Raw genomic sequence first — 14,787 nt, forward strand, 5'->3', positions numbered from 1 at the left:
CACACACGAGGTGGCCACTGCGGGCATAAGGGTATCTACACCATAGGGTGTCTCACAGGAGTGTAGGGAGTCACACTGTGGCTTATCATGGGGGATACCTAGTGTGTCTACACTGCGGGTGTACCATTTGGGAGCATCTCAGGCGTCTGTGTGGTGGGGTGACTACTGAGGTATAGAGGGCATGGACACTATGGTGACTACCGTTTGGGGGTACAGAGGCTGTCTGCACAGCAGGGCATCCTGGAGGAGTGAAGAGGGCATCTACACAGGTGTGCACTGTTTGGGGTCCTAGAAGGAGTCTGCACCTCAAAATGCTCTCCGGGGGTGTATTGAAGGGCTCCACTACATGAAAGTATTCTTTGGGCGGTGTCCACTAGGGATGAAAATGCCTACTGATGTAATGTCTCTACAGAAAAGGAACTGAGGGAGTTCCCGTCGTGGCGCAGTGGTTAACGAATCCGACTAGGAACCATGAGGTTGCGGGTTTGGTCCCTGCCCTTGCTCAGTGGGTTAACGATCCGGCGTTGCCGTGAGCTGTGGTGTAGGTTGCAGACGCGGCTCGGATCCCGAGTTGCTGTGGCTCTGGCGTAGGCCGGTGGCTATAGCTCCGATTCAACCCCTAGCCTGGGAACCTCCATATGCCATGGGAGCGGCCCAAGAAATAGCAACAACAACAACAACAACAAAGACAAAAGACAAAAAAAAAAAAAAAAAGAAAGAAAGAAAAGGAACTGAAAGGGCTCCCAGAAGGGTAGCCATCGTGTGGGGGACTATGACGGGGCTGAGGGGTCAGAGGCCAGCTGCAAGGGGAGCTGCATCTTCAGGAAAGTGACTGCTGCCAGCTCCCAACAAGGGGCCGTCCCTTTGGGACACCTTTGTCCAGGAGTGGTGCCTACCCCTCCCAGCACTTGGGGACCTCCTCTTTTGGGGACTAGGCTTTCAGGACCTGTAGCAAATCTGACTTCATGTTTGTAGAGTTGGGAGGCAACTCTGGTGAGTTGGATGGAGGTACAGATTTGCAGTTCAAAGCAGGGGGCTGATAAACTGAGGACACTGATGGAGCAGCTCACAGAGCAGCCCAGGAGGCTGTGCCATATGCCAGGACGCCCACAGACTTAAGTCTGGCACACTTCGGTTTGTAAGGGCATTTCCCCAGATACTCACAGAGCCCTGTGGGGGTGAAGGCAGATTACTGATAGCATCCTGAGTTTGCTAAGAATACAAAACCAGGATATCATCCATGGTTACCTTTCCGGGGGGGTGGCAGGACCAAGGCCCAACATCCGCTTCCACTGCTATCTTACGGTGTGGCTGACAGGTACATCATGTGCATGTGATGGGTATACGCTCTGTGGGGTTAGGATTTTGCTACGTGTATAAAGGAAATGGAATGTGCATGCGGGGGATTTGTTGTATTTGGGGGGGTGTGCTAGTGAAGGAGGAAGGCGGGATCTGCTACATGTGATGACAGTACAATATTTGCGGTGACTATATTCAGATATGATATTAAATAGTAGGAGTTTCCATCATGGCTCAGCAGTAATGAACCCTACTAGTATCTATGAGGTCACGGGTTCAATCCCTGGCCTCGCTCTGTGGGTTAAGGATCCGGCATTGCCGTGAGCTGTGGTATAGGTCGCAGATGCGGCTCAGATCCCATGTTTCTGTGGCTGTGGTGTAGGCCGGCAGCTACAGCTCCGATTCAACCCCTAGCCTGGGAACCTCCATATGCGGCAGATGTGGCCCTAAAAAGACAAAAAAAATTTTTTAATGGTATATAAATGCATATACTCCTATTCTTTCTGTGCTTATACTATGTAGAAGGGGCATACACTGCGCATAATGGTGTAAGCTCCATGTGTACTGAGAATAGGCCATGTGTGGAATACATATTATATACGCTGTTGTGAAGTGTGGTGGGTCTACGCTATGGGTGATGGCTGTATCTTGTGAGTGGTAGTACAGGAGGCATATGCAGTGTATCTATAATGGATAAACCGGGTTATTTTGTTTTGTTTTTTGCTTTTTAGGGCCACACCCATGGCATATGGAGGTTCCCAGGCTAGGGGTCAAATCAGAGCTGCAGCTGCCAGCCTACACCACAGCTCACAGCCACACCAGATCCTTAACCCACGGAGTGAGGCCAGGAGCTGAACCTGCATCCTTATGGATACTAGTCAGTTTCGTAACCCTCTGAGACACAAGAGGAAGTCCCCTGTGTACACTGTTTCTGATGAGTGAACATCTGTGGCTGATAAGTATACTCTGGGAAGGTTATGCTGTGTGATGTGGATGCACTGTATGGGGATGGGCCTAAACTATGACAAATAGACATGGTAAGTTTGCAGGGAAGTGTGAATTGTTACACATGGAGCATGTACTAATGCATGAGTACTAGGTATATACGGCAATAAGGGCCGTATTCTTTAGGATGAATATACTCTGTGTAGATGTGATGAGTATATACTTTGCAAGGTGACTACGCACTGTGTGATAGCACGTGGGTGAGGTGGGGGATGTTCTGTATAGTGAAGTTGTCACTGGGACAGCTCTGCCGGATGTGTACCAGGTACCTGTGTGTCCACAGCACAGATGGGACTATGGGGTGTGTGCATGCATGTGAGCAGGCAGAGGCGGAGTCGTCCTGCTGGGAGGGGGCGTGGCAGGAAGCAGCTGGATCCTGGTCTGTTTCCAGAACCCCCAGACCCTTGAACCCACCCACCTCACTGTTTCAGGTTCTTCCTCAAGTTCTTCCTCAAATGCAACCAGAACTGCCTGAAGAATGCCGGGAATCCCCGAGACATGCGCCGCTTCCAGGTGGGTCTGGGGAGAGTTATCCCCTGCAAGCCTGCCCTTTCCTGATTGGGTGAGGGGAGGGGAGGCTGTGGCCCTGCCACCGTGGGAAAGTCCCCAGGGGCAGATCTCTGCGCAGACCGGTGCCGGGTGGCAGGACCTGGTGCCTGCTGGGGGTGGGGCAGCTCCATCTCAACTGATGCTGGCTGCCAAGGGAGGCTTCATTAGAGTCCCACTTAAGGAGATGCTAATTGTGACATTTTTACATGATTAACGACCCAGCTAATTTGCATAGCGTGAAGCAGAGAGCAGCTGCCCTTAGCACATCCCCAACCTGCATACCCCTCCCAGTGATGGGTAGAGGGGAAGGAGATAGCCCCCAGTTTCTTCCCAGGGTGGGGGTTCCTGCTGATGGCTTCTCAGGCTGATGCTCCCCCCCACTTCCCCCCAGCAAATGCTCACTCTCACTTGCCTAAGACCTATTCCTGCCTTGGAGCCCCAGGGATACAGCCTGTGGTGCATGTGGGGTGCAAAAACAGTAGCCCCTCGGCCCAAGGAGTCAAAGGTTTTCTTTTCAGGGCTTTTGATTTTCCTAGTTCCTGGGGATCACTTCCCCTAGGCAGCCAGAGATTGTGCATCTGAGAGTGTCTCCTGACTCACCTGGCCCCCCTTCCACCAGCTCAGCCCCTGAGGTGCCTTCCCCATGCTAGTGACCTAGAATTCCAGCATCCAGCCACCGGCCTCAAGTTGCCAGTACCCCACAGCAGTCCCTCACCGGGAGCCCCAGCCAGGCTGGCCTCGGGTCTCCCCACAGGTGGTGGTGTCCACGACGGTGAGCGTAGATGGACACGTGCTGGCCGTGTCTGACAACATGTTTGTGCATAACAACTCCAAGCATGGCCGCAGGGCGCGCCGCCTGGACCCCTCCGAAGGTCAGGAAACCCTGGCCCAGCCCCGGCTGCCATGGGCCCAGCCAGCCCCAGTCCCCACCTTGGCACAGCCCCTGACCTGGCTCCTCTCCTGCCTCCCAGCTGCCACCCCCTGCATCAAAGCCATCAGCCCCGGGGAGGGCTGGACCACGGGCGGCGCCACCGTCATCGTCATCGGCGACAACTTCTTCGACGGGTTGCAGGTCGTGTTTGGGAACGTGCTCGTGTGGAGTGAGGTGGGCCGCTCCCGCCTGTCTCCCTCCCGGCCTGGGACTGGACCCTGCCCTCGCCGGGTCAGAACCTGCAGGCCTCCCCTCTCCCCTCGCAGCTCATCACGCCCCACGCCATACGGGTGCAGACACCCCCGAGGCACATCCCCGGGGTGGTGGAGGTGACCCTGTCCTACAAGTCCAAGCAATTTTGCAAGGGAGCCCCCGGCCGCTTTGTCTACACAGGTAAGGAATCAGGCGCTGGAGGGGGTGCCCAGGGTTGTGGGAAGGAACGCCCGGCGTCGGAGTCAGCGATTGGCTGCGGTGTGGCCACGCCCCCTAGGCGCCTGCTCCCTCTCCGCCAGCATCCGCGACGCCTAGTCTCCAGACTTCATCACCTTGCCGCTGCACTTCCGATTGTTTCCCTCCCTGGCCTCCATCTCCTCAGGATCCTGGCCGGGGCTCTCTCTCTGCCTCGGCCAATCCCATCCTCACCCACCCTTCACCTTCTCTACTCCCCGTGTCTAGGACCGCTCCCCCCTCCCCCGGATGTTTATTTCAAAGATGTCCCCAAATAGCTTGCGGCTCACCGAATCTTCCCGGGTCTCTTGGTTCCCCCAAGCCACCCCAGGCTTCACTCTGCATGCACAGGAACACACACACACACCTTTCACGAAGCTGGGGCGGGGGAAGTTAACACAAGACAGGAGTGAAACTACTCCTGAAGATGTGGCTTCACCGACCCCCCCACCCCCCGCCCACCACCTTCCTGGCTCGACCTGACTAGTGGCCAATAGCCTCTCCACCTCCATCCTCCCGGCACTTCTCCCCATACCCTACCCCACCCAGCAGATATTCAGCTTGCCCATCACGGGGCACTGGACACTCAGGAGTGACCCTACTTTACTGTAGGAGAGCTCCAGTAGAAGAGTGAGAGGGGGAGTTCCCGTCGTGGCTCAGTGGTTAACAAATCCGACTAGGAACCATGAGGTTGCGGGTTCGATCCCTGGCCTTGCACAGTGGGTTAAGGATTTGGCGTTGCCATGAGCTGTGGAGTAGGTTGCAGACGCGGCTCGGATCCCACGTTGTTGTGGCTCTGGTGTAGACCAGCGCTACAGCTCCAATTTGACCCCTAGCCTGGGAACCTCTATATGCTGCAAGAGTGGCCCAAGAAAATGGCAAAAAGACAAAAAAAAGAGGAAGAAGAGTGAGGGGGGCCCGAGCAGTGAACACAGGGTCGGGTGGGTGGAGTTCCACAGTGGAGGAGCTGGTGGTTGTCAAAGAAAACCTCCAGGTGGGAGTGTGGGCTACACGGCTAAGCTGGAACCACAGGAGTGAGTAGGAGGCAGAGGTGAGGAGGGAAAGGCCTCCAGGAGCAGGAGCAGCAAGTGCAAAGCCCCAGGAGTGAGCACCTTGCATTTGAGGGGGAAAGCGAAGAAATTCACTAAATCTAGAGTTGGAGATGGTAGGAAGGACATTGAGGCTGGTGAGATAGGTCGAGGCCAAGCTATAGGAGGAGGAGAGGAGGAAGGCTTCTGGAGCCTGGCCCAGGGGCTGCTGTGTCCACCCCAGAGCCCTGGGCGTGGGCCAGCCCCTTCCCTGAGACACAGGCATACCTCTGCTGGTCAGATCCGACAGTCAGGCGCTGCTGAGAGCCCACGTAAACTGTGCTAAATGGAGATTGTTTGGAGTTTTTCTTTTTTCTTTTCTCCTTCCTCCTTCTCTCCTTTCTTTCTTTCCTTCCTTCCTTCCTTCTTTTTTTTAGCTGAACCCAAGCCAAAGTTCCCAGGCCAGGGATCCAATCAGCTGCAGCAGCAACCCAAGCCACTGCAGTGACAACGTTGAATCCTTAACCCTCTGCACCACAAGGGAACTCCCTGGGATTTTTCTTTTTTTATAATAAATAATTTACTACTGAAAAGACCAAACACAGACAAAACTCTCCAGCCCTGCCCTTAGGAATATTAAAGTTAATATGCATGTATGGTTGCCTTTCTTCTAATCACAAATGGGATCATATAGCACATGTGTGTTAATGTCAAGTAGCTGGCATAGGGCCCCGGGCTCAGTAAACATTTGTGGAATGAATGAGCACGAAAAGAACTGAGGAAACTTGCCAAATCTCGCTGTTTCTGTGCGCCCGGAGTTTTCTGAGAGGTGTGGGCCGGGCTTGGTGGAGGAGGTCTGCCGCAAGGCGCCGGTACAGGTTGCGGGCGGGCTTGGCCCTGCGCAGGTGCTGGGAGAGACGCCCTCCAAACGCCGCCCTTCTCCTCAGCCCTGAATGAGCCCACCATTGACTACGGATTCCAGAGGCTACAGAAAGTCATTCCCAGACACCCCGGAGACCCGGAGAGGCTGCCCAAGGTGGGCAGTGGGGCGCGGCGGGGCGGGGATGAGGGTGGCCGGTGGCCCGAGGGTGGGGGGCGGCTTCGGGCCCCTCCGTCGCCCCCAGGGGCCGCCCCTCCGTCCCGCTGTCTCCTCCCCTGCCCCCAGGAAGTGCTGCTGAAGCGGGCGGCCGACCTGGCGGAGGCCCTGTACGGAGTGCCCAGCAGCAACCAGGTATGGCGCCTCCGCCCGCCTCCCCGCGCCGCCCGGCCCGGGACTGCCCCTCTCCCGGCGCCCGCGGCTGCCCCGGCCGTGCCCGCTCTTGTCTTCGCAGGAGCTCCTCCTGAAGCGCGCGGCGGACGTGGCCGAGGCTCTGTACAGCGCGCCCCGCGCGCCCGCGCCTCTGGGACCCTTGGCCCCCAGCCACCCGCATCCTGCCGTCGTTGGCATCAACGCCTTCAGCAGCCCGCTGGCCATCGCCGTCGGGGACGCCACGCCGGGGCCGGAGCCGGGTGCGTCCCGCTGCCCCCACCGCCCAGATGACCGACCCTTTCCCTGCCGGTGCAGCGCCCCTGACGGCCGCTCTCTCGCAGGCTATGCGCGCAGCTGCGGCAGCGCATCCCCCCGCGGGTTCGCGCCCAGCCCGGGCTCGCAGCAGAGCAGCTATGGCGGTGGCCTCGGAGCTGGCCTCGGCGGCTACGGGACGCCAGGCGTGGCCGGCCTCGGCGTGCCGGGATCCCCCAGCTTCCTCAATGGTTCCACGGCCACCTCACCCTTCGCCAGTGAGTGTCCCCTGCCCTGGGGTGGAAGGGACCGACCGGCCCAGGGGAGCAGAACGGGACTCAGCCCAGCCCCCTCCTAGCCCATGGCAGGTGGGCGGGAGCTCCCGGCACACCTGTCCTATGAGCTTCGACCTTCGCCTTGCCCTCGGAGGCAAGGGCAGCCCTCTCTGTGTGCAGCCTCTCTCTGCCGTTGGAGATCTACCCCGCAACCCTGGAGCCGGGGCATCTTTTTTGCCCCTTTAGCTCTCTTTGCTGACAGCGGTTGTCCACATCGCTTCTAGCCCTCCCCTCCTCCTGAAACGGGCTTTAACTCGGGGACCTCCAGCTTAAACCTAGTGGACCGCCACCTCTCCATCTTATGCCAGGACTTCAGGAGGAGGCTGGTGCCCCCTGCCGGAAGCCTGAGGGAACTCAGGGCTCACGAAAAGTAGGTTTCTACCTGGCCCCTCTGGCCCCCCAGGAGAGGCAGGTGTCAAAAAACGTGGCTCTCAGCAGTCTGGTTGGGCAGAGCGAGTGACTTCTGTGTGGTCAGACACCTGGATTCAGAGTTTGATTATGCAAATCAGGGGCTGTCTGACATTCAGCAAGTTCCGTTTCCTCTCTGTAAAATGGAATCCGTATCACCCGTTGCCTAGGGTTGTTCTCAGACCTGAATGCACCACTGTGCATAAACGGCCCAGACACAGTGCAGGGGTATGTCACTTTGCACCGCAGCACTGCCTATGGTCGTTAACCATCTTCCGTCTAGCTTCTTGGGGCCAAGGTGGAGGGGAGCAGTTCAGAGCTGGGTAGATGAGCAAAAGGACATTTATGCTTTTACCATTTTGCCCTGCCCTTAAGTCCCTCCTTCCAACACCAAGTTCCAGAACAGCTTGTCTGCTTATAGTTTAGCTATTCAGCAGAGATATATGAAGCACCTGCTGTTTGCAAAACGCCTGGCTTGGAAGAGAGCTCCACCCCTGCTCACCTGCAAGGAGCTTCCCCATGAGTTGTAAGGGAGATTGGTCCTTGAGTCCTGGGAGACACTGCTGTGCCAGAGGAATGAGGAAGGCTCACCCTGAAGGAGCTGGTTGTGGCTTTTCCTGCCATTCCTTCACCTGTCCCCATTTTATGTTTGCAATTGCTGAAAACCAACACAATTGGCCACCTGCCTAGCCTTCCCGACTATGCCTGCATCCTGGGAACTGCTCTTTTTGGCTGTGGGTTTGAGTCTGGCTCTATTCTGCCGGTATGGGCTCAGCTTCTGGGACCAGAAGCCCCATATGCCAGTGTCCACACAGACCATGACCCTCAGGTGTCCCCCCAAGACTCCTGTCTCCCCTTTGCTGAGGCCAGGCTCCATTGCTCCCACTTCCCTTCAGTTCTGGGCAGTATTCTTACTGCCTCTCTCAGGGTGCCCCCCCCCCCATTGAAGCTGGTGGAGTTTGGGACACCAGCTCCCCCTTCTCCACCAACACACAGTGCAGTCAGCAGTGGAGGAACACACTGCCCCACTGAGCAAAGCCAACCGCCCGGGGTCTTCCCATTCACACTAAGAGTCAAGAACTCTGCAGCTGGTTAAGCCCCACTCCACCATCAGCTGGGGATACCCCAAACTGGCCTAACTTCGGTCCTATCTGGTGGTACGGTCCTGTCCAGTCCCCATCCACTCCCCTTGTGCCCAGCGCTTTGTAGCAAAGCTCCAGCGGGGCATCATTCTCATTGAGTTTGCCAGGATGTACCTGTAACGACATCTAGAGCTGTCCCTGCCAGAGGCTCTCTGCTTGGGCCCCCCTTTAGTCTTCTGCTTCAGCCACCAGCAGCCTTGGACTCACCCACAACTCCCAGTACTACCCAAGCTACAAAATACGTCTGTGAGCTCTGGGCCTTGAAAGATATAGTACATTTTCTGGCATTCATCTCAAGCCCTCCACAGAGCTCCATGGGCCTCCTCAGCTAGCAGTCAGCATTGTCTTAAAGGAGACAGTGATCCGTGGGGCCGAGTACCTTTGGAACAGAGGCAGCTGTTGAAAGTATCACTGTACCGGAGTTCCCATCGTGGCGCAGTGGTTAACGAATCTGACTAGGAACCACGAGGTTGCGGGTTCGGTCCCTGCGCTTGCTCAGTGGGTTAAGGATCCGGCGTTGCCGTGAGCTGTGGTGTAGGTCGCAGACGCAGCTCGGATCCCGCGTTGCTGTGGCTCTGGCGTAGGCCGGTGGCTACAGCTCCGATTCAACCCCTAGCCTGGGAACCTCCATATGCCGAGGGAGCGGCCCAAGAAATAACAAAAAAAAAAAAAAAGAAAGAAAGTATCACTGTACCAAGGCAGGGTGGAAGTGTGTTCTGATGCCAAAAAGCAGCTTTCTCAGGCTACCGGTTTATTTCCAGAAGCCCCCCACCCTCACTCCATTGCCTACTGCTTGGACAACACGCAAATCGTAGTCGTCTTGGTCTTTAGAAGAGAAAGGCATGGAATGGGGTCCTGATGAGGATGGAGAAAGGGGGATCCAGAGAGTCTCTGGGCAGGACCTGCCAGGAGAGGAGGCTGCAGGAAGAGGGGCAGGCAAAGGCTGTGTGCCAGAGAATCCCTGGCTATACCCAGGAGAGCAAGCCACAGCCATAGGGGCTGGGGGATTAAAGAACAGGAAGGTCTGGAGTGCCCACTATGGCACAGTGGAAGCGAATCTGCCTAGTAACCACGAGGTTGCAGGTTTGATCCCTGGCCTCGCTCAGTGCATTAAGCATCCAGCATTGCCATAGCTCTGATTCAACCCCCTAGCCTGGGAACCTGCATATGCCTTGGGTGTGGCCCTAAAAAAAACAAACAAACAAAAAAACCCAGGAAGATCTGAGTATGTGAATCTCTGTACTTTTCTTTAAAATTGACCAGCTGCTTGAATTCCCATCATGGCTCAGTGGAAACAAATCTGACTAGTATCCACAAGGACGCAGGTTCGATCCTTGGCCTCGCTCAGTGGGTTAAGGATCCGGCATTCCTGTGAGCTGTGGTGTAGGTTGCAGACATGGCTCGGATCCAGTGTGGCTGTGGCTGTGGCGTAGGCTGGCGCTACAGCTCCATAGGCTGGTGGCTATAGCTCTGATTTGATCCCTATCCTGAGAACCTCCATATGTTGTGGATATGGCCCTAAAAAGACAAAAAAAAAAAAAAAAAGACCAGCTGTAGGGAGTTCCCTCTGGTGGCTCAGTGGATTAAGGATGCAGCAGTGCCACTACTGAGGCTCGGGTCACTACTGGCACAGGTTCACTCCTTGGCCAGAGAACTTCTACAGGCCCAAGGCATTACCAAAAACAAACAAAAAAAAACAACCTTGACCAGCTGGAAGAGGAAGAGAGATACAGGAGGCCTCCAGGACCAGAGCTGAAGATGACGAAGCCCCCCACTAAGCTGGAAGAGAGAAGTTCCCGTCGTGGCTCAGTGGTTAATGAATCCGACTAGGAACCTCGAGGTTGTGGGTTCTATCCCTGGCCTTGTTCAGTGGGTTAAGGATCCAGTGTTGCCGTGAGCTGTGGTGTAGGTCACAGACGTGGCTTGGATCCCGCGTTGCTGTGGCTCTGATGTGGGCCGGTGGCTACAGCACCAATTAGACCCCTAGCCTGGGAACCTCCATATGCAGCAGAAGCAGCCCCAGGGGAAAAGACAAAAAAAAAAAAAGGCAAAAAGCTGGAAGAGAACTAGGCAGTGGGGGTTGGAGGAGTGTAATTGGTAAGGAGAACTTATTTGTGGAGGGAGTTAGGGTTCTCTCTATGGGAGCTGTGATCCTGGGCTGAGGAGTCTTATAACAGGAGCCTATGTGCACCTCAAGCTTCATCTCCCAGCTCAGCTATGATCCCCGATCTCTGGCTCCAACCTTGATGCCCCAGGGCCCCACCGTGTCTCCTGGCATGTCAGAATCCAGGCAATCTTCAGCAGGAATCCTTCCTAACTTGTTCCATCTCTTATTTTTGTGGGCACCTCCCAGTATTTGGTTTCACCAGATGTTCTGGTTTTGGTTTTGTTTTTGTTTTTGTTTAACCTAGTCTGGCCCTATCATCTCCAGCTCTAAGAAACAGTCCCCAGAACCCCCCAAAAGGCAAGTGTTAGCCCACAACCTCAGAGGCTCCCAGCCTGCCTCCAGGCTCTACCCTATACTGGTCTCCCCAGGACACCCCCCCTCCGCCGCTGCCCCCAGTGAGGTCCCAGGTCAGCAGCCCTCACTGGGCACACTGCCCATGCCAGAGCCACAACTGAGCTGCTCACTCTGGTGCTGTCTCCCTGTTGTGTCTCCCACTTCCTTCCCTGCTGCACCTGCCCGTCCCCGCCCCGCCCCGGAGTCATGCCCTCTAGCCCCCCGCTGGCCGCTGCCTCCTCAGTGTCCCTCCCAGCGGCTGCCCCCACCACCAGCGTCTTCTCCTTCTCGCCTGTCAACATGATCTCCGCTGTCAAACAGAGGAGCGCTTTCGCCCCCGTGCTGCGCCCACCCAGCTCCCCACCCCAAGCCTGCCCCAGAGCCCACGGAGAGGGGCTTCCAGGTGAGTGTTCCATGCTGCCCCCCTGGGACCGGTGGAGCAGCTGGACTTGAAGGGCTCACTCCATCCATATCTCACCAGAGCCTCAAGCCTGATGACCACTTCTGCCTGGAGGGTGCAGTGCTGGGAGTTCTGCAGAGATCCGAGGAGGTCCATCTAGACCCCTCCTTCCCTAGGTCTCATAGCTTGGCACGGTCCCACTCTGGTTGCTATCAACTGGCCACTAAGCCAAGAGGAAGGGTACCCAAATACCATTTGGAGAAGATCTGGAAAATGCCCTAAGGCCTCACCCCCATCCAGTTGAGCCCAGAGTAAAGACCCAACACTCTGAGCTGGAAGAACCCACTGTGGGCTGCGTGCCTCTGACCTGTGCCTCCCTGTGTCCACTGGAGGATAGCATACACCTCTGTGAGAGACTAGGTCCCTCGCTAGATGGAAGGGGACTGACCTTTAATAAGGTTTAGCCCAGCTTCGCTGTCCCCATTTTAAGATAGGGAATTGAGGAAGTTCCTGTTGTGGCTCAGCAGGTTAAGAACCCAACTAGCATCCATGAGGATGCAGGTACGATCCCTGGCCTCGCTCAGTGGTTAAGGATCCAGCATGGCTGCAAGCTGTGGTATAGGTCACCGAGGCAGCTCGGATCTGGTGTTGCCGTGGCTGTGGCAGCTGCAGCTCTGAATTCAACCTCTAGCCTGGAAACTTCCGAATGCCACAGGTACAGCCCTAAAAAGAAAAACAAAGAAACAGGTTTAAGATAGGAAATTGAAACCAGGTCGCCCCTCCCGCAGCCCATTAGTGAAATAATTGTTATTTGCCATTTACCAATCTCCTCCAAGTTAACATCCAACTTAGCAAGCCTGGCTTCCAACCAATAGTGTATAGCAAGTCAGAAACAGTGGCATCCCCTAAAACTTACCTTAGTGACTCTAAGGGTGGACTTGTTGGTCGATGCTCTAGAATGATTCGAAATTGAAATCATATTCAGCCTCGTTCCCAGGATGTGGATACTTTTGCTTAACCTAAGTGTGTCTGGAGCTTAAAATGCAGAGAATAGGAAGCACAGAGGGCCACCAGTTTCTCCTGCCAGAGCCATAGGGCGGGTGTTGGGCAGAGGTGAGGGTGATGGAAGTGATGAGCTTCTTGGGGACATGGGAGGAAGACATGCCGCGCCCACCGCGTTAGTATCAATACACCCCAAGGTGACCTCTTTCCTCTTCTGTCCTGGTACATGACCATCTGCTTCCTCTCCTTGAGACAGGCCCTCTGAAGGAGACAGGGCTAGGAAGAAGAGCCCAGAGTCATCCCTCTCAATTGAGGAAGTTAGGAGATCCAGGGTTTGGGGCTGCACCTCCTTTGAGGTCTGTGGGGGGGGGGGGCATGCCTCACTAACTGTCTACAGTGCTGTCTCCAGGCTAGGATTTGGGGTGACTGGCCACCTTCAAGGCTTCTGATGGCTCTGCCCTCCAAAAAGTGCTCTATGCCCTGCATGCTGCCCTTAGTCAAGAGGGACACAGGCAGAAAAGGTCCCCTGGCTACACATGGCTTATGGCTTCCTCCTTGGTCCCAGCAGACCAGCCTTTTGAAGATTCTGACAAGTTCCACTCTCCAGCTCGGGGGCTTCAGGGCCTGGCATACTCCTAATTATGGTAGGTCTTTGGCTGGCATTGCCTCCTCTCCAAAAGACCCTAGCAGGGATGGGGAGTTGGGGTCCGGGTCTCCCTCTTCACGCCCCATCTAAACAGCTGCCTGGGCCACGAGCCTGCCCCAGTGGCCCAGGCTGAGTAAAGAGAGAAGTAGGAGTTCCTGTCGTGGCTGAGTGGTTAACAAATCCGACTAGGAACCATGAGGTTGCAGGTTCGATCCCTGGACTATCTCAGTGGGTTAAGGATCTGGTGTTGCCATGAGCTGTGGCGTAGGCTACAGATGCGGCTCGGATCCCGCATTGCTGTGGCTCTGGTGTAGGCCGGTAGCTACAGCTCCGATTTGACCCCTAGCCTGGGAACCTCCATATGCTGCGGGAAGCGGTCCAAGAAATGGCAAAAAGACCAAAAAAGAGAGAGAGAAGTGACTTTGTGTCCCCTTACAGCCAGCCTTCCTCCAGCAGCTTCATCTTTCCCTCTCTCCCCTGCCCAGGTCTGCAGGTGTGACCCCACTCAGCCCGGACCAGTGGTCCCTCCAGGATTCACAACCATGCCCTGGATCAAAGCACAGACAGATGCAGGACCAGGGCTGTGGGCAGACCTCAAGCCACAGGCCTGAATGGGAGAGGCCTTCCTCCCTGGTTCAAGGGGCCCCCAGTCCCACCAGCTTCTCTCACCTCCCTTTCCTGGGGCGGGTCGGAAGCTCCAGCACTGTGCTAACGCTCTTGTTAGGAGAGCATCCCAGGGAGGTGCTGGGACACCGGGCCTCACTTGTTGGCTCAGTCCCTCTGGAAGAGATGGACCTTGGATGAACCATGCACATCCAGCGACAGGAGCGTGGGTTGGGGACTGTGGAAAGAGCTCAGGGAGAGGTGGCCTGGGGAGGTCCTGTTTGCGTCTGATCCATCTCAAACATCCCAGCATCCCAACTACTCTCCAGGGCATGAGGTGGTCCCCAGCAGCCTCAGGAGGCCGGCCTAGGCTCCCATGGAGCTTCTGACGGCCACTTGATCCCATGGCTGTCCCACTCCCTTTGAGTCCTGTGCACTCATGCTCACCACATCATGAATCCCAGTGGGGGCTTTGGGCATGAAGGGTGCAGGGAGGAGGTGCGAGGCCTCCTGGGTTGTGGGTCTTGCCCTTGATGGATGCCTCGTGGACTCTGGCCCCACACACAGATGACTGGCTGGCCCCATGGAACCATGGAATGGGTCCAGCTGCCCCTGGCCTCTACGCTGCTCTGCTGAGGTTGGAGAAAACAATAAACACAGATGCAGGTGGCCACGCAGGCTCTCTTGTCTACTTCCTTGACATGGGTGTGCTTTTCTCAGCAGCTCTGCAGCTCTAAACCCCTGGGCAGCCTTCTTGTACCTTGGGCTTTTTCAGCATCCCCAGAATTCAATTGAGCAAGAATTGCCTGCCCCGTATCTGCTTCACAGTACTGGAGGGTGTGGGAGGGGGCAGCTAGCAGACCTGAGGATTCAGGACACAGGCTCAGCCCTGGGAGCTCTGGCTGGGAGCACCTTCTGGGCACCAAGGACTCAGTTTCAGTCCCCCAGCTCTCTGGCCAGGACCAAAGTGGGGGCTATCAGAAGGATACTG

The 14,787-nt window shown here is 56.1% G+C and overlaps 1 protein-coding gene across 11 annotated transcripts in view; it reads left to right on the forward strand.

The window, feature by feature from the left end:
- EBF4 (EBF family member 4) overlaps positions 1-14,469 on the forward strand; it is a 73,082-nt gene extending 58,613 nt beyond the window's left edge. For 2 of the 11 annotated variants that reach the window (XR_007133892.1, XR_007133891.1), the window contains 12 exons: positions 2,736-2,817; positions 3,608-3,725; positions 3,825-3,958; positions 4,051-4,177; positions 6,207-6,295; positions 6,425-6,490; positions 6,591-6,768; positions 6,850-7,038; positions 11,351-11,548; positions 12,804-12,903; positions 13,116-13,191; positions 13,679-14,469. Coding sequence is in view for 5 of the 11 variants with exons in the window: in XM_047771460.1 (XP_047627416.1) it covers positions 2,736-2,817; positions 3,608-3,958; positions 4,051-4,177; positions 6,207-6,295; positions 6,425-6,490; positions 6,591-6,768; positions 6,850-7,038; positions 11,351-11,548; positions 13,113-13,186 (1,354 nt within the window). In the remaining 6 variants the exon portion in view is untranslated. Of the gene's footprint in view, positions 1-2,735; positions 2,818-3,607; positions 3,959-4,050; positions 4,178-6,164; positions 6,296-6,424; positions 6,491-6,590; positions 6,769-6,849; positions 7,039-11,350; positions 11,549-12,803; positions 12,904-12,956; positions 13,194-13,678 lie in introns of those variants that run through there. The other 9 variants (XR_007133890.1, XR_007133889.1, XR_007133887.1 and 6 more) reach the window with 8 other exon arrangements.
- Positions 14,470-14,787: the final 318 nt, after the last annotated feature.

Source organism: Phacochoerus africanus, chromosome 3 (assembly GCF_016906955.1).
Source record: "Phacochoerus africanus isolate WHEZ1 chromosome 3, ROS_Pafr_v1, whole genome shotgun sequence".
NCBI classification, from domain to species: domain Eukaryota; kingdom Metazoa; phylum Chordata; class Mammalia; order Artiodactyla; family Suidae; genus Phacochoerus; species Phacochoerus africanus.